The sequence below is a fragment of the Colias eurytheme genome, chromosome 5 (genome assembly GCF_061535395.1).
Source record: "Colias eurytheme isolate Ceu_HAF_F1 chromosome 5, ilColEury1 Martin Lab GWU primary, whole genome shotgun sequence".
Taxonomy (NCBI): Eukaryota; Metazoa; Arthropoda; class Insecta; order Lepidoptera; family Pieridae; genus Colias; species Colias eurytheme.
In genome coordinates this window covers 6,385,691-6,411,610 of record NC_142984.1, presented here as the reverse complement: position 1 = coordinate 6,411,610, position 25,920 = coordinate 6,385,691, and the positions used below count along the sequence as shown (strand labels likewise).

At 32.0% G+C, this 25,920-nt stretch overlaps 1 protein-coding gene across 2 annotated transcripts; it reads right to left on the bottom strand.

Annotated features, from left to right (window-relative positions):
- On the bottom strand, window positions 1–25,607 carry LOC149908495 (lachesin-like). 2 transcript variants are annotated; one of them, XM_090102291.1, is made up of 8 exons: window positions 25,397–25,607; window positions 6,306–6,418; window positions 5,677–5,884; window positions 4,466–4,630; window positions 3,396–3,524; window positions 2,563–2,697; window positions 1,688–1,840; window positions 1–152 (listed from the first exon to the last, which is right to left on the bottom strand). In XM_090102291.1, exons 1-8 carry the CDS (start codon window positions 25,476–25,478, stop codon window positions 1–3), a joined length of 1,137 nt encoding a protein of 378 aa, XP_089958417.1. In that variant the 5' UTR covers window positions 25,479–25,607. The 2 variants fall into 2 exon arrangements, with proteins under 2 accessions (XP_089958417.1, XP_089958418.1); XM_090102292.1 differs by having other exon boundaries at window positions 6,306–6,403.
- Window positions 25,608–25,920: the final 313 nt, after the last annotated feature.

Below are 25,920 nucleotides of genomic sequence, written 5' to 3'. Positions count from 1 at the left end.
TTATGATATGGCAAGTAGAACTATTAATAATAGCACATGAAATCTATGTCTATATCCACGGCTCCGTTTGAGCGCCTCCAGTTCGCTCACGTCAGGCGTTTCTTCGAAATCTACTTCATTGTACTGCATCTCTTCAAATTTCCCCGATAGAGCTGTAAATATTAATTGGGAGCTGTTATCTCACGTATATTGAATTTGATTGCAAATTAGAATTAACTGCACGGTCGAATTAATGAACCGAACGGACTGCGACAATCTGATTTAGGTGTGTCAATAAAACTATACACGTTGGCCATGTCTCCCACGCACAGCTGCCTTTGAGATATTGACAGTTATAACTGAGTTATCCATTTTTAGTTTATATATATAAGGGATATAAATAAATGGTTAACAAAAAATTAAATTGTATAAAGTTTAATTACGCCTACATTATTGGAATAAACTCTAAAAATATCTCGTAGCTATTGACAATTTCGGGTTATATGTAGGTATATTTCATAAGAATACAAGTAATTGAATAAAATCAAATATTTCATTTTATAGCTCTTTTTTTTTCAAAATGAACATCTTTAAAAGATAGGTGGTGATATGTATTTGAGAAATTTGTTAAAATCTTAATGTCGACAATCCTAAATAAATAATCCTTTATCATAATTACTAAAGTTTTATTCAATTGTATCTATAATTTATTCAACGCTAAATCAATTTATGAAGGGGGTTCTGTATGTTATTAATTGTTGACACGCAATAGATACGAGTATTATAATCGATCCGCATTTCAATGAGGGTAATATTTACAACTTTCAACAATATTTCTCCGTATTATTGAGAACAATTAATATTTTGGTATAAAAAGTAAAAAAAAATAATTAAATATCCAATTTTTTAACAAACTTGAATGTACTGAATAAGCTAAGACCTTCTTGCTAAAAGATAGAAGTTATGTTGTTTGTTAAAAACCGTTTAAGATAAATAATAAGTGACACGATTTCATATTTTTATTAAATAAAATACGTTTTGGCCGGTAAACCGTGAACCTAGCACATGCTTACACTAGGGGCTAGATATCCCTATCTACAAGGAACATGCAGTGAAATATTACGTAGCGAGATATGTAAACGAAGTGTTTCATGGATAAATGAACATGGTAACTAGGGCTTTACAGGAATACTATTCAAGCAAATGCCTGTCTGTTACTGCTTGAAGAATCCATTCATTTGCGAGTTTGCAATTCAATGGCATCGCGTTACACGAATTGTCCATTAGATTGATTTAATATTTCATTCAAACTGAATTTATACATTCGATTCATAATGAAAGTTTAGTTTTGAATGGCTAATGATTTTAAGGGACAAATTCTAATATTTATTTTTGCATCTTTCTCGATGGGGTTTTTTTAGGTATTTTTTAAATATAAAACTAATTTCTGCTCTGAACTTGTAATTTTCATATAAAAAAGTTGAAAAGAACCTTAAAAATTACGAAGTTTCGGGTGTCTAATTTATCATAATTTTCGTTTTAGTCTAGCTATTTTCGTTGTGAGCTGAATAGTGATACATTATTCATATTTTAATTAATGTAAAGGTCACCTTTTGTACAATATTTAATATAATTGTAACATTTAATTTGTATAGTTTGTCATGGATTAACAGAGCTTAAATGTCAAAATAGATAAAGGAATACTTACAGTAAAGTTTTATAGTTCCATCAGTGTCTCCTAAGGAGTTTTTTGATATACAGCTGTACGTCCCAAAAGTACTTCTGCCAACTTTCTTTATTTTTAATTTCATATCCACTTCGTAGCCTCTCTCGACGGCCGTAATCTCAAATCTTTTGTCAGCTAGAATTCGAATAATTCGATTACCACAACACGATTATTTTTATCAAAAGAAAGTTAGCTAAGATCGCTTTTAGATTTGTATTATTATGAAATAATTCAAGCAAAATTATTTGTGTTCTTTTATTTGTGTTTAATGCTTTACTTTTAATGGATGAGTAGAAGTTTTTTTAAGCATTTTCATATTATCTGATAATAAAAAAAAGACGGGTTGTACTCTGGGAGTGCCGGCAGAAGTGAAAACTTGATTATTAACGTTGAGCATGTTTGATATCCATCCGACTTACGCTTTTTCGATCAGGTCACGTGTCCTGACGCGAGTTTAAGATTTTATACTCAACGCCGCTAAAGAAGTTTTCACTTCAAAAAATGTGTGCGTGTACAAGTGTACACACGTAAGAAGTGAAACTTCTTTATGACCTTATTTTTCAAAAAAATAATTTACTCTATGCAACCTTACAGAAATACGTCGAATCACGCGTGGTAGGGATAAGAAAAAAATGGCGCGTAACGAAAAATGTCACGCGTAACGAAAAAATGTTGCACTAAAATGTTTTCCAACCCCGATATAGAAGTTTCACTTCAATAACAAAAAATACAATCCAAAAATGTCCAAAACATTTGACATAATAATTTAATTAATACTAAATAATTTGGTTGGAGAGTGACAGCACTAAATAGATTGCCCTATTTCCCTGTTGTCAACACTTTACAATGAAACTTACTCTGTGATATTATTTGATCGTTTATCGTCCAATAGTTTATTGACCTCGGGAAGGCTTCAGAATGACAGTCTAAATATACAGTATCGCCTTCCTTGGCTCCCACTAATTGGTTTTGTATTGTCATTATTGGAGGAACTGCAACAAATCATAACAAGTGATTAGTGCTCAGTTAAGTGCTCTAAGAACGTTTAAAATGTTCGTAAGTAATTGAGAATTTTCGCAGAACTTAAATAGTACCTGAATTTCTTGTCTATTGTATTATACGATCGGAGTAACAAAGGCTTCGCAACAAAGGTGGTTAATTCGTGACTCGCTTAATTTTCACTCAAGTTTTCCACTTGTTAATCAATTCAATTTTTGATTTTTATTATTTCATTAATTATCTTTGTAAATTTGAGTCTAGTGGTTTCCCAATTATATTGAAATACAGACTTGTTTTCTGGACCGTTGAGATCATTGTAAAAACTAAAAAGCTTATAACTGCCAAGTAAAATATAACTTGTAGTTACATAATTATAATAAGAAGTTAATCAATGAATTTAGAAAAAATACGTAATTCAGCACAGGCTTTACTTTTGAGTAGTAGATCTATTGTATAAAAAATAATAAAATCTGGAGAACTAGTCACTGTGAGTCACTACTATTTCACTTTCTAACAACTTTAATATGACACAAACAAAGTTGACATCAACAACGTATATTAAATTTATTCACAAAGCTTTTAAAAATACACGTTCAAAATGATTTAAAACACCATAGCAGTTTAAAAATCGTCGAACAATTTATCACTATAAGTTATCGCTAAATGTTGAACTATCGCGTGGTGTACTCACAGTGCACGACAAGCATGACCCGTTTGCTCACGGAGGGCGGGACTCCATTGCTGGCTATGCAGAGATACGCCCCCATATGCAGCCGCGACACTTTGACTAGGTGCAGCACCGCGCCGTTCACCGAAGTGTCTGCGAAATATAGCCGGCGTTAGCCGTTTGTGTGGACTGTTTTACAGCTTTATTCGTTCCTCTATTTGCTCTTTTGTTGCCGATTGTCATAGCGTTCTTTAGTACTTCTTTATCTAGGACTATCAATTTTATCAAAATATATATAAACTTGTGTTTCTTCAATCTTTACCTTAATCAGTTTATGTAGATTATGATAGTAAATTAGATTTTTTAAATTATATAAATACAACAGTTTGTTGAATTGATTTTAGGACACGATATTACGCAATGTTGGTTAAATTTGTAATTAAAGCATTTTAATATAACCTTCTAGGAAAGCTCACTAATTTTGAAGGCTTTGCCGACCTCAATATTATACTGACATCATTCAGACAGCGGCAACCTTTATAGCTACAGTTATCTAGAGGCAGGATCTAAGATATGAAATTAGAAAGCAAAAGTCATGAATTTCTTTCACTCGGGGTGTTCAGGAGTTTCATAATGACGTGCGTACCTGCGGTAAACGTAGAACTTAAATAAATCTCAAACTTCGTCTTTATCGCGCAAATTATTTTTATCAGGAATCGCAGTTTTTATTTGTGGTAATAAACTGTAGTATTGTGAGGGCTTGACCTACTCTTGAGCACTTACATTTTGGTAAACGTAACTCGTAAGTTAGGTACTTACTGCATTCTTACGCAGATTTCTCTTTTTTATTTGACATTGAACAATGATGGGGTATTTTATGGATCGTTATCAGTCAACCTCATCTAGACAAAATATTAACCTCGTAACAAATAAAGCAGTCTTTACAAATTATTTACTTTTGCCGAAATCAGAAACGAGAAATACCTTATGAAAAATTCAACAACGTCGTGGATGATTTTGCTGGTTCCATTAAATGTTTGATAGAAATTTTCAGCGGATAAAGACAACGTTTCTTTAATTGAAATGTTCCTCACTTTGTGCGTCGCTGAAGTTTGCTGTGGGGAGCAAATCTCCGGCCTCCTTCCGCCACACTACCGTGGGTGTGGGGACGCCGTGGGCTGCACATCTTAGCGTTACGTTGGCACCTTCCCTTGCCACCTGGTCACTGCTCGTGGGATAGTCTAGGATGTCTGGTGGGACTGAAAATATAGCGTTTTATAATCATCGATGTTTACGAATTCTACAACATGTGATGACTTGTGGTCAGAATTTTTTTTAATAAACGATTGTAGTTTTGGTAGACCACAGATGAGACTAATAAATGATAAATGACATAATTTGTTTGTAATTTCTAGTAGATGTCGGGGCAATCCTAAGAGAGCAGTACTTTATCATAATGAAAACATAACGTAATCTAACAAAAGTCGTAAGACATTGACATCAGGAGTATTAAGGAAAAGCTCTGGAATATTTTTGTTTTGTGTAAGCTCATATCAAAGAATAGAATTATTAAATATAAAAAAAAGAAAAAAGTATTAACGTTACCAGAAAAATGTTTTAATTTCGCCGAAGGTGTCTTTTGTTTTTATTTAGATTGGTGTTAAGTGCTGAAGATTGCTTATCTTTCCTGATTACGGTACAGCGTATAAAAATATAATATTAATATATATATATATTTATATCATATATATTATAATTTATATATAAATTTGCAATTCCAGATAGGTTTGATCATTTCTCGTTTTTGATAACGTTATTTCTTGCATGGAATAAAATAAAAGTCCGCTGACTGTAGCAAGTTGGGAACGAACACTTGAAATCAATTTTCCGTTTAGTCGGATATGGAAAATCTGTTTGTAGATTTCTTCATTTGCTATGGAAATTGAAATAAGTCTGGCGTTATATCGAGAGCCAGCACTACGGTCTCAAGGGATTAAAAATAATAATTTTAACGTGTGGAAATGAACTGCGAGTAACGAATGTACATAAAATCGAGTGCGCCTTAACAAAATTTACAGTTGTGTATAAATAGTGCTTTATTAAATCGTACATTGGAGTTTATCATCGAAATATTATTTTATATTTTCCGCTTTCGGATTACATAATGTTCAAATTAACGGGGCCTGTTGATGAAGGAGGTTAATTAGTAAAACGCGTAAAAGTTTTAAAAAGCGGTCGATCGTGTTATGTTGTTTGTGTTGTTATTAAAAGGGCGTAATCATTTAGAAATTTTCCTTGAACTCACCAACAACATCTAGATATGCCGTTTGGCTCTTCATAGGGTCTGTGTTGAGCTGACACATGTACCAGCCACGGTCACTCTGTCGTACGTCGTGAATGTGAAGGAACCAGACGCGCCGATCACTGTGGTTGACGGCAATTCGGTGGTTCTTGGTGATCACGTGGGTTGCTATTGTCAAGATCGTCTGCGTGTCCACGCGTAGCCACGCCACCTGATATTAACACTTCATTGAATATTTGCGGAAATATTCGGGTGGAACCTGATAAACGATTATGATTAGATGCTCAATGAGCAGTGAGCTCTCTACTGGCACAAGTAAAAATATATTCAGAAACAAGATTATACTTTATATTAAAGCATTTTGACTTTTTCAAATAATTGAAGAAATAAATTGATAATATACATAGCTTTTTTGTTAATTATAGCTCTAGGATATACAATATATATATATAAAAGTAAATATATACTTGATATACAATTAGAATTCTGGATATTTACATACATCTGAAATGTTAACATCATTAAAACAGAAGCTTTTCTATTTACCCAAGGTATACAACATTAGGTAAGAGTTGTTCTATTAAAGACTCTTTTCATAACGTTAATTGTAATATATTGAGAAAACCACTTACCCTGTAGGAACCCAGATCATTGACTACACAGGTAAAGACCGCTTCTCTTCCTAATGATACAGTCAAATTGTTAAGGCTGTCTTCAAAACGAGGTACTTCTGCAACAAAATGTTCTATAAAGAATTTTTTGCTGTTCTTTTCTTCACCATACTTATCAGATTAAATCATAAACATAATGACCATTCTTTCATCCAAAAATTCATAGAATTTTGCTTATGTTATTACATTCTATTTTGCTTTGGAGTACGAATTGCGCGAAGTTTTAAAAAGCCAATTTAAAGTTTTGATGCAAATGATTCCAAACGTTCTAGTATTGCAGTGTTGAGAAATATGTAATATAAACCTGGGCTTAACAAACTTACACTGTTGGCAAATTGAATGGTTCACGTAAACGCGTGCAAACTCATATATGAACCAAATAATATGAAATATTCACGGTTCACATAATGTAACAATTTTTAAACTTTGTACGCACTTAAGTACTAAAGAGCTTTCTTCTAAGTACACTTTATCTTCGTAAAGCTTGTTATAATGTAGAGACTCACTCTGGAGGTGTATATAAGTTGATTAACTATACTTATATATTAACTAAATATCCTAAAGTATGCAAGAAGATTAAGTTTAAACCTTCTTCCAGTTAAATTATACCTAGTGGAGTAAATAAAATATTTTAATTAACATGTTTTTTGTTTTCCATTTCTAGCACCGTACATAAAACGATTTCTACTTATCCCGTATAAAGAATTTTACTACGAGGATCAGGACTGAGAATTTGTTAATTAGAAGTAGAATCACTTTTTTATAATAGCACCTACGAGCTGTTTTCCAAATGTCTCGCTCTCTCTCTCTTTGTCTATCAAAGTAAATCGGGCCATACATAATTTATTATATTATAGGGGTGAGTTTATAGATTATTATAATTTCTAAGATCACATACTTACCACAAAATATCAATAACCTAATAATTACTTAGAAAAGAAGAAAGCTCAAACTCAGAATAGTATAGGGCAAGATATAAGCTCTTTCTTATAAATATTTAATTTATTAATTTATTATAATTAGTTTTTAAGCAGTACGTAAAACTTCTACCAACTTAGCCACTGGTAACTGTTAGCACCGATAATATAATAATATACTAGCTGTTAGTATACTAAAAGATGAGACTTTAATGTTCATAAAGATGTACACACAGAAAGGAATTAACAAATAACAAAAAGTTGTTGACAAATAAAACAAGGGGCCGATCATAAGCTTAAATTGTCCTCACCAAAGAGCAGATTACAGATTTGATTGTGCAAATCTCCAATTAATTTATTTTTTTGCCTTTTACCCTTTTTACTCATGAACGATTTCAAATACGTCGATGATTTAGGATAAGGTTGAGCAAAAAATATTTGTATATTATAGTATTCATTTGTCAAAAGATTCCAATGTTAAAAAAGTTAACAATATTTATATTTTTTATATTTCTTTCTCTATTGAATGAATATCAAGTCAATAATAAACGATATTTTCCAAGTAAACACTCAGTTGATTGGGTCTCAAAATCATAACGCTTCATTATTGGAGCTTACTGCAAATAAGTGTGATTAATAAATTTTATTTACAGTTACAATACACTTAATACGACTGATTAAATTGCTGATTTTATATCCATGCAACACGCGTGCCTAATTGAGCGAGATTGCAATTTGTTGCCTCAATTTATTTTAAAGCAAGCATCGACGTTACCCATGCTCGTGGATTTTATAATTGGTGCTGTATGCTAAGTGCTTTGTGCTATTTGTGTACGAATTGTGGGGGATGAGTGCTCTAATACGACTAACAAGGTACGAGCAAAGCTTGTATTTAACAAAGCCCAAGTTAAGCTTAACTAATAATAATTAGACCGTTGAAACGCGTCTACAAATATTATGTTATTCGATAGCGTTCGCCCAGCGGCGTGTTATGTTAAAACCTAAATGGTCGGTTTCCATAACTGAGCATTATGTTGTCTTACAAAATCGATATCAATTTTATGTTGAATGGTAAGATATAAAAATAAATGATAGGTTGCTGTTGGCAAAATCAGGTATGTATAATAACAATATCAATAATGGTTAATATTGTGAGACCAATTAATGTTTTAACTAGTTCTCTAAATTTACTTTTAACCGGCTCCAATGTAAACGTTTAAAACGAATTTTTTATTTATATATGATCAGTACGATTGTAAACATACAAAGAAAATTTTAACAGTTACGAGTTACGTTTATTCATTGAATGCTGCACTGACCTTAATAATTAGTAAACATAAAAATTTTATAGTAACTCACATCATTAAACATGAATTAAAAATAAAATTAATTAAAATGTTTCTAAGTTCAGTAAAAGTGTTCGTAACTGACCTTGAAAAGCTAAACATGACATGCAAAGCTCTCACAGCTTTAGTTGAAAATTCTTCACAATCTTCAAACATGTCAGGAAATAAGTTTTATTTAATTATGCCACAGAAAATTTAATCTCATAAATGGTATTTAAACATTTTAATGAAATAGTCGTATGTAGGTCGTTTTTTATAGTGATTCAGAATTCAATTAACGTTATCATTTGAATTATCTTATTATATTTTTCCTTTTTTGTAAAATAATATACCTATACTTAATATTGTCTTTAAGAAGATAAACTTGGTAGTTTAGGTCATGATTTCACACTCTAGTCAAGTGCTATATTAACTAACTTCGGTTCTAAAACAAGCCAGTCTCGTGATGTACCTGTATATAAAATATTGAAAAGAAACAGTAATTTTAGTTTATTAATAAAATAGTTTTATAATAATATACAGCTTCTTAAGATAATTTGATTCTGGTCACCTATAGTGAATTATTAAACAACTCTAACACTTTCTTCATTGAATATTTAATTTACATATTGTTTTTAAAGATATTATCGGTTATGGATATTATGGACGAAATATAAGTTGCAATCCATTTAAGTGTAAATAAATATGAAAAGAAGGGGCGTGCATAATGTGAAATGGAGATACATTTATACCCTTCTTTAATACGATGGGGTTCTCCATGGAATTGTGGGATGAGTAAAACATGGGTAAGAACCCCCGGCATACAACTTATCGTATGAAACAAGATCAGCAAGGTACAATTGTAAACTAAACATATTTTGAAAAACCTTTTGGGAGATTTTTACAATAAAATTTATTGAATTTATTATTGTTTCCATCAAAATAATCCTAACTATGATGAAAAGTTTATTTTCAAGTAGATCACTAGAGAATTAGGAGAGGTATAATTTTATCAATTAAAAAGAAACAGTAATTTTAGTTTATTAATAAAATAATTTTATCATAAAGTTATACTCATCATAAAATAGAATTTTTACTCTTATTGTACGACATTGAATGATATTTGAATTTATGAAAACAGTGAAGTGGAAGGAGATTTTAATTATCTGAGGCTCGAAATAAAAGTAAACAGTGCCTAACAAATGGGTCCCACCCAAGCCCAGTTATAAATTTGAAACGATATAGCGGAGAACGGTCGAATGACTGCTTGTTTGCTAATTATAAGTTAAAGAAATGTTTTCGTTTCATTTCAACCTTAAATCAATTGAAAATATCTTTATTAGTTGTATAATGAAGAGTGTGGTTCAGTGAATATGGAACAGAGTACGAGTTCGAGCATAGGTTATAATATTTAAACTGCCAAACTCCATCCGTGAGATGAGTCCATCTCACGCCAGAATTCTCGTCCTGCCCAAGATTTTTGTGTTGCTAACACCTCATAATTACTCATTACTAATACTTAATAGTTCTAGAGTCGCTTGACTATGAAAATGTATATACATTATATACAAATTATATAAATTAAAATACAACAATAAATGATTAATTTTCCGTGCAATCCAAATAAATTCTGAGTGTTATTCTTAGTTATTCCTTTAGTTATTCTGAGTGTTGTTCTTAGTTATTGTTAGTTATTCCTTTGTTTAGTACAAATATGTAAAAATTTTAAGCTATATTCAACCCTATATTTCTGGTAATATATATTAAAAAATGTGTTTTTTTAATAAATCCCAATCTTAAAAGTCGACGATGATAACGTTTATATTATAATCGATAAAACAATTATTTAGAAATAAAAGTATTCGTTTAAATCTTCAAAATATACAAATCTGTCTACAGTTCAATTGGATAAATCTGTATGAAATAACAACATTGAAAAATATTAACATTACATCTTTAGTATTGCAAAAATCGTTGCAGGATAATGTCAATATTCCGTGTTAATTAATTTCGTTCGGACGACCTTATTCATGTTTCTTTATTATGAAATAATAATTCGTATTGACTTTGGCAACAAAGATATTAACAATTCCTTTGATTTCGATTGTGTTGTACCTGTATGTTAAAATATTTACGTCACTATAAACTGTATGTTTGATATGTTTCCGTTTTTCTTATTATCATTAAACAATGCACAAATTTATCGCATTTAGTTAAAGAGATTACACTTGTAACTACATTTTGTAACAGATTTCCAGTTCCTATGTTATTCTGAACACGTACTCTTGAGGCTACACGTCATTCTGAGAATTACACACATTGCACTCAGTTTCTTTTCTATTATTTTTAATAGAGATAAATGGAATGTTTCTATGAAATTTGTGAAGAGGTTTTATAAAGAACAAAATATTTATTATTAGTTTATTAAGGGGCGATTTTTCAATGCTTGGATAAAACTTATCCGTCCAATAAAGTATATAAACAAGAAGCTTATATCTAATACACTGGAGATTGCACTATGACCATTAACTTGTAACAAGAAAATATGACCTTGAATGACGCCTGTATGTTTTTATCCCTTTCACACCAACTTGCCAAGTTAGTTAATATTAAAATGTCACGTAAACTGTCAAATACGGGCAATAAGAATACGTTTTTAAAATGGTAGTTTTATACATTATTCGACGAATAAGTTTTATCCAAGCATTGAAAAATCGGCCATAAAACATCAGGATATTATCTAAGCATAATAATAAGATTCAGTAATCTGAATCGTGCAGAAATAGTTAAATAGTTTGCATGAATATATTAAAAAATAAATAAGTAATACATAAATTTATTATTTTTTATTGAAAATTTATATCATTACATTTCATATTGATCTGAATAAATATTTTTTTTCGAGGATGTGTGACATCCAAGATATAATTAATTAATTTTGCTGTAACTTATGGAACAGTATTATTATCTAAAGCGATATTATAAAAAAAACCGAGCGAAGCCGGCGCAAACGAATAGTCAACGATACAATTATTGTAAATAAAATAAGATTTTGTTTGATCGTGCCGACGTAAAGATTTAATACAATTGAGGATAAGTTTTTTACAAAGTCCGTCACAAAGGAAAGCACGTATAACCTTCGTTTTTCATTCAGAAACATTTCATATCGTGACATTTATTGGACAAGCTGATCTCGAATACATCCAGTGACTATTGTCCTATTTCCCAGACTGGCGTTATTTTGGACAGTTATCCAATTCTCAAATGAAAGTAAATAGAAATTTGAATTTTCCAATTGAGCTCTAGCGATTTAGCAGCTAGTCTTGTTTAGATCTGCTTTTAATTGTATATTCATAACAGAAGGAACAAACAAATTGATCTAGAATAATATTATAGAGATCGATCATCTTCTCTTGCTGATCAAAGTGGCGGGGAGCCGCTAGAGTCAGGATGCTGCAGCTGGTGATCGGTCGTTATGGAAATCTTTGGGGCCTATGAATTGCAGTGGACGTCCTAAAAGGCTGGAACGGGAACGGGAACGATCATATTCGTTTTTAAATGTGAACACTCATAATCCCCTTGTATTATGAATTTTATTTTTGCAACTAACACAATAGTATTTAATTTAAATACATGTAAGGGTACCTATGTGCGTTTTCCTAATCAAAAATTATCCTGAAAATTAATCTAAAAGAGTCTATAAGATAATAAATGTAGAGTTCATTATATCAGTCTGAATATAAAAAAAATATACACAAATAATTTAAATAGCGTTAGAGTAATTTACTTCATGAAATTCTGCGAAAAAAGAACCAAATACTTTCTTAGAGCAGTTTTTATAAAACTTTTTAAGTCAAACTTAGGAGACCATAATTAATTAAAGAAAAAATAATAATCGATATTTTTTCTACGTGAAATAAATATAAAAGTAAGTAATTATATTAAAGCCTTCTACTTTGAAGTAAGACGCTTAATTATACTTGAAAGGAAAAAGTGAAGAAACTTTCTGTTGCTTTCAATATAATTCTATTGTTCTCGCAAAGTTCTTTAACTGCAAAGAAAGGTAAATTCTGAGCTAATGAAGATATGGGTTAACTGATTTGATAAAATGCATTTCGTTTTGAGAAATTACTGACGATAAATGGTTTTTTTAAATGTAAAAAAATCGAGGAATTCATTATTTAAAATTGAAGTAATTGTATTTACTTAAACCGTGTACCTATTTTGCACAAAATACATGATTTAAGTTATTATAATTAGACAAAATTTATTTACAATTCGATTTGATTTTAGAGATGTTATAGTATGGCCATAATATATTTCATTAACACTTTATCGTATACAACAAATAACTATACCTTAATATTTAATAATATCGTTATCTTCCACTCATCTATATGTACATCCCTAACAATTTGAACGTACGAGTATATCGCGTGAACTAACAAGGCTCCTCAACTAGCGAGCCTCGGGGTCACTCTTGGCTATAACTAGCCTCATTTTATCTACGCCCATATATTTGTGTACGTACAATGTACAAACATAATCGTTGTCGGCTTGTATTCTCACACGTACAGTCCTAAGCATTTATTGTGCCTTGGGCAAATTTGCTTGCGGGACGCAATATCCAACAAAGCGGGCCTCGGGGAGCTATATTGTTTTATTTGTCTGAGTAAGTCGATAATGAACGTTTTTCCCTATACAAAGTCAATACTGCAAATACAATATAGCGAGCGCGTCAATATCGAATTTTCTTTTATTAAACCCATATACAAATGTTATGTATTTTGAATGTGTTCATTATGACAATTCCTGTTTGATGTTTTTGTATCATTTTTGTAGCTTCGCAAAATTAAATATTCTTTACAAAGTGATAAAATTTTGTGGTACGCGAGATTTCAATCAGCGCTTTCCCCTAAGTTTCATTGTTTGAAAAATATCAAAGTTATTAGTAAAGCTTATACGAAACGAAATTACAAAGTAAGCCTTTTAATTGACAATAAAATGTCAAGGAAATGGTAACAAATTGTGGTGAATTTAAGCTGGTTCGTTAAAATAGAGTGATGAATGAAACATGACTATTTCATTCGTTTAATAAAATTAAAATGAAGGTTATGTAGGTATTGAAAATTGAAATATACTTTCATAAAAGATACGTAACCAAGAATCAAATCTGCGATTTTAAAAATAACATTAAAATAAACTACGTGTCCAACGAATAAAGATATTTGAGGAAGATGAGCGTGGAGATTGGAAAATATCCACCAGTTGCGATTGCGATCCACAGATAAAATAAATTGGAAGAAAATAAATCCCATGTTATTGGTAATATTATTTTTCTTGCTTAAGCGACTTTCATCATTGCTAGGGTAGAAAATTATTTTAATTTGGTTACATTAGAACTTAAGAGAGAGTTATATATTATATATTTTTGCAAATATTTTAACGGTTTTCACAATTCAAAAAAATAATTTTGAGTAGGATTAGCGACTACACAGTACACACTGTCTGTTGTTGTGGCCCTTAAAGCGTACTTGTTTTATTTTCGGCTTCCCTTGTGAGTGATATTGTTTGTAGGGGCAAGCGACAGGGGGAATATTCGCCCTATAAAATGCGTCGTTCCACTAATGGTCTGCGTCATGCTAAAACTGCCCAATGTTCATGGTTTCTTAGTAACTTCGAATTACAAACTCCAACTAAACTACCAAAACTGAACATGCTCTCTGCGAAGTGCCGTTGCATCCGACAATTTGAAAATATTGGAGCGAAATAAAACGTGCTCTAAGATCGAGTGGAATTGCGTAGTATTGCGTGAAAAAATGGCAACTTCTTTTGGCCTAAGGAAAAAATTGTTATTATATAATTGCCAGGCACAGTAATCCCTTTTTGACTTTGATATTTATGACCAGTCGAACGCAAAGATTTATTGTTTTAAAGAAGGTTCGGTTTTATTCTTAGAATCTTTCCCCTTCCCTCCGGACCGTTGTGCAGTTTAGACGTGTTTTGCTTCAATCCAAGTTTAATCCGATAATTTATCGTGTTATAAAGTGAATAATTTAATTTTATTATAATTAAATGAACCAGAAATATATAAATCTTCTGAATACATGTGAGTGATCTATTAATATCATAAACCCAGACCCGTACAATATAAAAAGAAGAAATCAGTACACGCTCGTAATTAGTTTGAAAGAAACATTAGAGGTCAACTTATATTGGACGGAAAGCAATTTTGTATGAATCTGTCGATCGCGTCAAGTATAACTTGAACTCCGTCGCTGCTGTTCGACTTACATTGCATAATCTCCTAGCGATTGCCGTTTGACCGTTAAAACTACCCTCTGCTTCTACGTTATACTACAATCATGCCCCTCAAGCGCACTCCCCCCTCCACCCCCGCACCGGCTGTGGAATCGGATGTTAGCGACCAAGCCTACGCGCCCACCAGCGTGCTTACTGTACCGATTATTCAACAAACTTTACACCATTGCTCATCTGAGCCTAGTTTGACAAAAAAAAACTAATGTCACTTTCCGTAAAAGGAAGTTCACTGAATGTGACGAAGATAAGCTCGACTGTTTTATGCTTGAAATCAAGCAAATGTTTTTAAATTTTAAAGAGGAGCAAAATAAAAGTTTTGAAAAGTTGTGTGACTCGGTTGAGACTATGCGGACGTCGTTTGAATTCTTAGCGGAAAAATGTGATTCTTTATCCTCTAAAATAAATGATTTGGAATTAGCGCGGGATGCGGACGCTAAATATATTAAAACACTGGAAGACAGGCTAGAGATTTCTGAGCGCGCATCTAGATCAACATGCATTGAAATCAGAAATATCCCGAACTGTACCTCAGAAACAAAATCCTCTCTCCTGGATACATTCTTAAAAACATCTAAATTATTAAATGTTGCTGTACAGCCCCACGAAGTGAAAGACATTTTTAGAATTAAATCCAAGGAGCCCACTTCAAAGACAATTATTGTTGATCTGACTAGCTGTCTGCTAAAAGAAAAAATTATCAGTATGTACCGAAATTTTAATAAAGGACCGTCTAAGCTCTCTACTGAACATCTACATATTAAGGGCCCATCAAAAAATATTTTTATTTCGGAAAATCTTTCGGCCAAAATGAAAAGATTGTTTTTCTTATCGCGTGACCTTGCAAACACACATAATTTTAAGTTTTGTTGGGTGTCGCACGGAAAGATCTTTCTTCGTAAAAAGGAAAACGGGCCATTGATAAGAATTAATACCGAATTGGATATTGCAAAGGTGAAACAGGACACTCTAATATGACTATTAATATGTGTTTCCATAGTGTTTCTTCTTAGTGATATATATTATATTAAAAATTTGTTTATCTATTTTACATTTATAATTGTTTCTGATTGTAATAATAAATTTTACATACAATATTTTACACACCTAGCACACACCACATTTACACATATCATACACTTTTCCAAAATATTTACTTCTTTCTCAACTATTCCGGATTTTAGATTTGTTTTCTTTAGTTCTTCATCACAGTTAGTATTCCCTTGTTCTATTCTATCTATAAAATGAATGACTTGAATACTATTAATGACGATATAGATAATATTTCGGTGTCTGATTCTTATCTTTGCCAACCAGAGGATAGCATTTCTTATGTTAAAAATTTTGGAGACTTTAAAGTCTTACATGTTAATATCCGAAGCATTAACTGTAATTTCAACCTTTTTCAAACTTTACTGCATAGACTCGGATATCAGCTTGATATTCTTGTTCTATCAGAATGCTGGTTAAGCAAGGCTCCATTCATTCCAATTCTTCCAGGATACGAATACCATCAATCTAATTTTACTACTCAAAATGAAGGCGTGGTCACCTATGTTCGAGCTGGTTTAAGTTGCAAAGTAACCTTACCTCCACTAAATGATGCTAATTGTATTATTTTGGAATTTCCTAATTCTCTTGCTGTAGTAGCGTTATATCGATCACCATCTTTTAGGAACCTTGATCCCTTTATTACGAGTCTAGATAACGTGCTCCTTTCTATCAAATCAAACAAAAGTATTCTGGTCATCGGTGATATCAATATTAATATAATTGCAAATAACGCAGATCCTTCCACCGATGAGTATCTTAATTTATTGGCCTCACACGCTTTATTGCCTGCTCATCTTTTCCCAACTCGCGAAGGCAATTGTCTTGATCATGTAATGCTGCGTACGCCATACAAAGCTACTACTTTAGTCCTTGATGCTACGCTTACTGACCATAACCCGGTTTTATGCTTTATACATGCGGAAATTGCAAAACCATCTAAGAATAATTATTCTGTTCATACTCATATTGATATTCCCTCGGTTGTGAACGTGCTTGAAAATACCGATTTTTCCTCTGTCTTAGATTCTACTGATCCAGATGAGTCAGCAACCAACCTAGTTAACACCTTATCCTCTATAATTACTTCTCATAGCCGCACAATCCCTTGTAGAAAACGCATAATAAAACCCTGGATTACACCCGGTCTTCTGAAATGTATTCGCCACAGAGATAAACTTTATCGCAAATTTAAGAAACACCCAGAAAATATTCTCAACAAATTGATATTCATCCGTTACCGTACTTTCTGTAATAAGCTTTTAACGAAAATTAAACGAGAATACGAACAAAGTAGGTTCCAGAAAATCAGAAAGAACCCCAGGGCTGCGTGGAATGTCATAAAGGAAATATCCGGACAAAAAAGAAAGGATTCTAATGCAAGTGATTTATTAAATTCGTGTAGTTGTCCCAGTCTATCCGTTAATTCAGTCAATAATTACTTTGCGAATGTGGGTAAGGATATGGCTCATAAAATTATTGAAAATTCTCGATCGGCTACTTCAAATAATTATAATAACCCAAACATCTTTCCACAAATCTCTTTAAATACTCCTGTAAATTCAATGGTACTTCTGAACATTGAAAACGAAGAAATCCTTACAATTATTAACAACCTTAAAGACAAATGTGCAGTTGGCTGGGATGGTATTCCCGCGTCCGTCATTAAATCTGCAAGACAAGTTCTCGCCCCTATTATCTGTTATGTCCTAAACCTCTGCATATCAAAAGGCGTGTTTCCAATTGTTTTTAAAAGAGCTGTTGTCCATCCGATTTATAAGAGTGGAAATAGAGATAGTGTCGCAAATTATCGTCCGATATCTGTGCTTACAGCTTTATCCAAAATCTTTGAAAAAGTCCTAAATAACAGGCTTCTTACATTTCTTAATTCTAATAATGTCTTTTCAAAAAACCAGTTTGGCTTTAGACGGGGCCTATCTACAGAAGATGCATTACTGTCATTAACTAATTGCATTATTAACAATTTTGAGCATCAACTGAAAACTGTAGCTCTCTTTCTGGACCTCTCTAAAGCATTCGACACTGTCTCTATTCCTATTCTTCTATCCAAATTGGAACGTTGTGGTATCAGAGGCTCTGTTCTGGATATATTTAGCAGTTACCTTTCTGACCGTACACAATGTGTCGTTATTAATAGCATCAAGAGTGAGTATGTTTCAGTTTCATTCGGCGTTCCTCAAGGCAGTGTCTTAGGACCTACCCTGTTTTTACTCTACATTAATGATTTATGTGACCTCTCTCTCAAAAATTGTAAAATAATTTCGTATGCTGACGATACTACTCTGATTCTTTATGCTCAGACATGGAATGAGGTACGTAGTATTGCTGAAAACGCCTTAAAACTTGTCCAATATTGGCTGCAACAAAATCTTCTTACCCTCAATATTGCGAAAAGTAAATTTATAACTTTTGCGCCCAAAATTTCGTCCATGCCCCCACTAACATTCACCATTTGCGCCCATGACTGTCTCAAAACTGACCCTTTTGTTCAATGTAGTTGTACACATCTGGAGAGAGCCACTAGTTTAAAATATTTGGGAGTTTCAATAGATCCAACATTGTCGTGGAAGCAACAGATCGATACCGTTTGTTCTAAAGTCAGAAAATTAATATATGTTTTCAAATGCCTTAGAGGAGTGATAGACTTCCGTTATTTAAAAACGGTCTATTACGCACTGATTCAGTCTGTTACTTCTTACTGTCTAACCACCTGGGGAGGTTGTGTTAAATCTCTGATGATTCGCTTGGAACGAGCCCAACGGGCTGTACTTAAAACAATCACCAACAAACCTCTCCGCTTTCCAACTAGCGAATTGTATGCCCTATGCCAAGTGCCGTCGGTACGTCAATTATATATACTAAAAATTGTTATGAGAAAACACTTGGATACTTCTTATGACCCCAACCTTATAAATTCCAGGCGTAGATATGACAGGGTGTGTACTATTGAACGTCGCAGAACCGCGGTAGCTGGTCGCCACTATCCATTTATTAGTTCCTTAATCTATAATAAACTCAATCAGGTTTTAAATATCTACCCACTCTGTAATTTTAAACTTAAAAATATAGTCCTTGATTGGCTTTTGTCCCGTTCGTATGAAGAAACTGAAGAAATTATTAAATTTACAGTCTAAAACCTGGAAAAACCCATACACACTGGCACATACTCACACACACACACACACTCACACACTCACACACTCATATACTCATACACTCACGGATACACATCTTCAGTCTCACAAACACACCTGCTGTCTAGAATTTTGTACTACTTTTTTTTTCTATTTTTAACCGACTTAATTTGCATATTATTGTTAAACTTGTTACATTATTAAGATGGAACTTATTTTATGTATGGAGGTGGGCGTTGGCATCCGTGCCACAGCTCTTATGCTTTTACGGATGTCATCGTAATTTAAGTTTATGTACAATTTGTTATTATGTTCCAAATAAAGAATTTTTGAATTTTTTTTTTGAATCTATTATTCTCTAAAACCAAAATAGAAGGTGTATTTTAAGGCTATTGATTTCTGATTGCTTACTTATCCTTTGTATGTTCTGATTCGTTACTATATAGTCCCTTTTTACATATTTTTAAAATTTTATTGCCAAAATTCTGTAGTATTTACTCACTCTTGTGGACCAAACAAATTATACGATTTATGTTTCGTATAATGGCCTTTATTAATACGCAATTAAATTAAATTAATTATTAATTAAAAGGAACTTTACGTAGAAACTAGCGCATTTATTTAAAGAACCAAAGAATTTAATTAGGACTTCTGTATAATTTGCTCCCCTACCATCGTGTGGATATTCTTAAAACTTGGGTATAGCTGTTTTGTTTCAACGAGGATTAATCAGCTCAGATCTGTTGGTTTGTAATATTGTGTATGTTTCAGGTCATAGTCAGATAGTCATGCTAAAATAATGTATTCGAAGATTTTCCAGGACCTTTTTTCGTGTAAGATCAAAATTGGTCGAATGCATTGAAAGAAATGAGAACACGATTATTGATATCCAAAGAATGCTTTACAGAGTAGGCTCGAAAATTGTGCATTGAAATATTTGTACTGAAATACTATTTTTATATACATTTTCTACCATTTCAACCTGGATTTTCTACGTAAATTGCTCTACATCAATGTCAGCGGTTTTACTTTAAATATGAACCTTAAAGACCGCAAACAGCAGAACCACAGCAAGCACTGCGATATATTGTATTGTCGGGTTAAATAAATGTTATATCAACGGTACAATAGTGGAACAAATTATACGATTTCTAATCTAACAATTTCTAAGAACTACGCATTTGTTAGCATTGTCTAATCTCAATTTACGATCAGTATTTAATCGGTGCAATGTATCGTGACTCTGCAACAATGTTTGTCAATAAATATTTTCTATTTACGAATAAGACAATGCTTTCAAGCCATGTCGCTATGAGGTTGATGGTAATAGGTATATTTGAGTATCAAACCGCGGCTTCGCTATGCCGCTCTACCGTGCCAAATTTACTAACCTCAGGCGTCACGCAACCATCCTAATGTAAGAAGTTTATTCCACTTTAAAATAGACCTTGTGTAGGCGACCAATAGCAATCCATTAGCTAAAGATAAATTACAATCCGCTCACTACTAGAGAAGATTGAACGTAGGTGTAAACTCAGCATTACTTTGTACTAAGACAATTCCTTGATGTAAATGATAAAATTATACAACAGTGACATAAAATGATTGTTCCTTTATTGATAAAAACACAATAATAATAAGGACTCATAAAAATAAATAATAACTATCATCGATTCGTAGAAATGTGAACATATTGTTTATTAGAACGACAAAAAATATTTCACCGTAGGAACAATTTTGTTTGACGAAACTTCGTTATTTCAATGAAATGTGGAAAGTCTCGGCAACAAATCATCTAACTTTTCAGATAAGAATTGACGCATAGATTATTTTAAAACACAGCGCGAGTATCTAACAAATTTGTGAACGATCGGCGTGATTCGACAACTTTTGACCAAGTTGCTTGTAAGTTTTGGGAAGTTTCCAGCCGTGTTTCCAAACCTTATCGTCCGAGAAGTAACAAGCCGAGATAAATGAAGTTCAGTTGTTCTTAATTTCATGGCTCGTGCGAAGTTGCCCGGACGTGATAGGATGGAGACGCCTTAAAACAGTTATTGCCCAATTATAAGCGCGATGCTGTAATAACGGACACATAATATCATAAGCTCTGTTCTAATGTGTTATTTATACTTACGTAGTCTATTTAACTGTAACATTTAATAATAATTAATTAAACTATACAGTATATTAAACGAGTTATAGTTTAAACAAACATTTACAATTTTATACAAACAAGATACTATGAATCCTAAACTATAAATTGAAACAGAAATGAAAAGGATTATCTCATATTTAATGTGGAAATACCAAAATATGTATGTTTGATGCAGCTAACGAACGCTAATTAGTGTGTATAAGTTTTTCTGAGTGGCTTTATGAGGTAATAAAGACTGTTGAAACAGACGACACTTATTTGTTGTAACCCGAGGCTTGCGGAAAATTAGCATACGCTAATTCTATTTAAGATAAAATTTCGAAACATTATTTTTATATGAATGTTATGAGTTTAAGGATAAAAAATATTTATTTAACTGAAAAATAGAAAGGTATTTGTTGATGAATATCAGTAGTGTTGTCGTTTGATTTTAATACCTTCAGTATAATTAATATCTATAATTTATTATCTATTAATCTGAATAAAAAAAACTTCTATTTTATATACCTAGTACAAATTTGGTACGACAATAGAGCAGTTTAGAGTGAGTAGAGTTATATAGATAAATAAAATATCCGGTGATCTTTGTCTCTTGCAAAATGTATGAACTTTAAAATAAACTTTATTCAGTAAGAGTGCATACTATCCATTTATATGGCTAAAATATATCGACACGACGTTACAAGCGTTTTGTTAGTTTCTTATAGGTAGATGAATTTTGGCTACGGCAGTCAATAGCTGCCTGAATAGAAATATAGTTATTGTTCATTTTCTATACCCATGTCATTAGCTCTATTCTATTACTAGTCTGTCGTAATGGACGTTAACTTAGATGTTAATTGCAAGCTCTATACTAAAAATACACAAAAATTTATTGTATGCCTATGTGTACAAGTTTAGTTATATTTGAATTAGATTACCTTTTAATTTAGGTGCAGTATGTAGAGCAATCGTTTAACTTAATATAAGACTATTATTCGCATTCCTATGAGAGTGTTCTACTGTAGTAGCGGACCTAGCAAGCGAAGTTTGTCGGCAGCTGGCCACAACATGACTCTCCCCGGAAGGTTATTGTAATGAAAATTGTTCAATGTATTCAACAATTGTTGCTTACGTAAATCAGTTTTGTATTTCTAAGACTTGTTCTGTTATGCTGCGTAATAATGTCTGCTTTAATATCGTGTGTCTGTTTGATTATATTTACTTCTAATTGCATTACTTTCAAAATTGTTTAGTTATTTTTTTTAACACCTTTATGAATTTGTCCTAAAACCACTAATAAAAGTTTTAGGGACAATGTATCTGATCATAAAAGATTGGCATATGATTGCACTAACGTTAAAGTTTAATATTTAACGTTAAAGTCTAATATTTAATGGTTATTAGACATTCATATTTGTATTACTTAAACTTCAATGTATGTTGTAGTCCGTGAATATTTCATGACAGATAGCAAGACAAATGGGTTTCCAAAGTTTTTCGACTGCGTTCACAAACTAGATGAAACTATTCTTCACTCAAGGAACCAATCAGCTTAACCTGATTAATAGAGAGTATGTTTTTAGTTAGAGGATCTTCTAAATTGGCCGGGTAAGTGAGAGAGACATCGAGGGCTTGACGCCACTAAGCCGGCTTAGATCTTGGGCTTATGTGAAACAACAATCACTTTTGCAGGTTTCGTATGTCTGTTATGATTGATTCTCCGTTAAGATCGTCGTTAGATAAAAGCCCTCAAGAAGCTTTTATTCCTCTGTTAAAGCAGATTTTAGATTATTGTTTGCCGGTACTTTGGCTTGATTGGATCGCCTACTAAAACAGTAAAAAAGTAACTCAAAAAGTTGTCTATTTAACGAGTTTTTTTAGTATATAAATGTTATCGGTTTCTCTAAAAGGACGAACACAATAAAGGTTATTTTCACAGAGCACTAACAAATTGGAATATTACACTAATAAAATGCCATATTCCAAAAACATATATACAGAACTATATTAGTTTTTATATCTAAATGTAACGTTCCTAAAATATGATATCATAACCTTTTGAACAGCCGGCACGATCAACAAAGACAACAAAAATATAAAGCAAAAATGTGTCCTCATTTATTTAGACGCGTCAAGCGTGCGAGTAAATAGGTATGAATATACATTCAGTCACTCGCTTACAAGATTTGCTTTTTAAGTTATCTTCCTTGAGCGATGTAATCAGTCTTGAATTATCGCGCATACATTTGTTTGTAATACAAAGCATGTATGGATTAGGAGCAGAACGCTTTGCGCAAATGAGTTTGCCTTAAATACATTTACTGTTAGCGTACCGTGCAACGTGACGTACGTCGTACCGTGAAATTACGGTTGCTGCAGTCGGCTTGATAACTTAAGTTTGTAGCATTTAGTGCTTCTTTTATCTATTACATGGATAAAGTCGGCGAAAGCGGTACTTTAAGGAAGTTTTTGTTTTTTTTTTGTAAGGGTGAGGAAGGTATCTTCGTTTCAAATTAAGATATATGAAGCATTTCCGATCGTTATTCCTGTTTAATGGGTAACAAAAACAATGTTTTTGATTGTGAGTAAATACAGATGCCATTGTTGTATAAGTAACCACTAGTAATAATAATTATGGGTCCTTTCATTAATTTGTACCGATATAAGCCTTAAATTCATACAGTTATTATGTTTTGAAATTATAATATACACAATTATGAGATTCGTACCGTGTTACTATTAGGTACATAAAATATAAGTGGATTAAAACAATTATTAAGTTTTGTGGAGCTTGTTATTTTGTTTCCCTTTGTTTGTATCATGTTTTCTTTAGAAGAAATGATAAAAACAACCCTCAAGTAAACATTGTATTCAAAGGGCAAAAGGCATGTACGTGATCTTAATAAAATTCATTTGAATTACCTTCACCCGGAATAGATACATGCGAATATGCCGAGTCTTAATCAAGAAATCTGTCTAAAAGCTTTTAGGGTTATTTAAGATTTTACGAATTTCTTGCTCTCTCTGGTATCTAGAATTTAACTGTCAATTATTCGAGATAAAATTAACCGTGGTTTCGATATAATAGTATAATTGGCCTTTAAACATGTGCCAAATATAGGTATTAATATTTATAATTTTTTTACAACTAAATTACGCTCGTTACATGCGCATTATATATTATCCATTTTATTTTGAAGATATATTGGCACTTATTTTGTTTTATATGCAATAAAGAATTCATTAGTAGTGAAAGAGGCAGTTTGCGGGTAATAAAGTGAACTCTTCTTACTTATTTATGAATTAACTTAAACATTAATTGGGTTATAAAAATTTACAAAATGTATTTCAAATTTTATTATAGCTATTTCAATTTTGCGGAAATAGAATGACCCGCGAAACGAAACGGCAAACGATTCATTAGGACTACTCGGAATATAATCAAAAGGTATTATTATTACTGATCATTCTCTGTTTTGGAATTTATTTTGACTTTATTATAAACACGAATCTAAACTTAAATTAATTTGTTGAATTGCCCTGTAGGTTCAATTAATATTAAAATGTTGAATTGCCTAATATTTATTTATTTATTTGACTATTAAATATTATATGCCATTTTTAATATAAATAGATAAAATGGGTTACAGAAAGCAAACAATCATTAATAGTATAAAATTATTAAAGCTTAGTTTACTAGAATAATCCATAAAAGCGCCGTTTACTATCAAACTATCCAATGTTCTTTCCATAACACATTTATCTCAAGTGGGCAATGTATCAAAAGTCATGCAAAAATACGTGCTTGAAACTTAGTGTTCAAGAGTTTCTTCTGTTTTATATCACTTTAACCAAGGTAAACGACAAACTTCGGCCACATATCAAAAGTAGTTTGTTCCACTCCCTACGGCTAAAACTTTAATTTTTTCTACTTATATTCAGAATCAATCGGTAGATACTTTATTTTACTTTTTTGTGTCTCAGTATATCAGGGTTTGTCTTTTATGTGTATTTATACTTTAATCCGCTTTCATAATAATTTTATTTACTTTATTCTAGTATTGTAGTTGCACTATTTTCTATTTTCTAATTTAATAATAAAGAGAACCTTATATGGTCATAAAAACAATTATTTTTAACCATGTCTTACCAACTGTATCCTTAAAACAAATCACAACATGGAAGACAAGTCCAAAATGTACATAAAACAAAAGTTTTCCCAACAACATCATTAGTTCACATCGCACTTATTGATAATAATTGATAAAAGTTCACTCTGTCATTATTACTTGTAGGTAAAATCGTAGCGTTGGAAGTTCGTAGCCGTCAGCCGCGTAACCGAGCTACGTGTAGTGCTACGAAGACCGTAGACGCGACTGTGTTCGCGCGTACGGTATACTTAAACTTTATAAATGGTGCACATGCGCTACCACGGATCTGAATTCCCCAGATACTAAACTAACGTGGCTTAAACTTTGATTTAACTGACGTGAACGTTACGTATAGAACACTTTGAAGTAAATACTTCAACCCTTAAAGAGTATGAATGTATATAAGAATTGAACATTAATGTTTTATTTTCAAATGAGACATTTGCACTATATATTTTGATTGTTTGAATGAATACTTGTATAAATACACGTGTGCACGAACATTTCCTAGAATTAAATGTTG

Coding starts and splice junctions, on each gene's coding strand:
- LOC149908495 (XM_090102291.1), bottom strand. CDS start 25,478: ATGATGTTGTTGGGAAAACTTTTGTTTTATGTACATTTTGGACTTGTC. Junction 5,885..6,305: donor ATGATCTGGGTTCCTACAGG/GTAAGTGGTTTT, acceptor TGTTAATATCAG/GTGGCGTGGCTACGCGTGGA. Junction 153..1,687: donor TGGAACTATAAAACTTTACT/GTAAGTATTCCT, acceptor TAATATTTACAG/CTCTATCGGGGAAATTTGAA.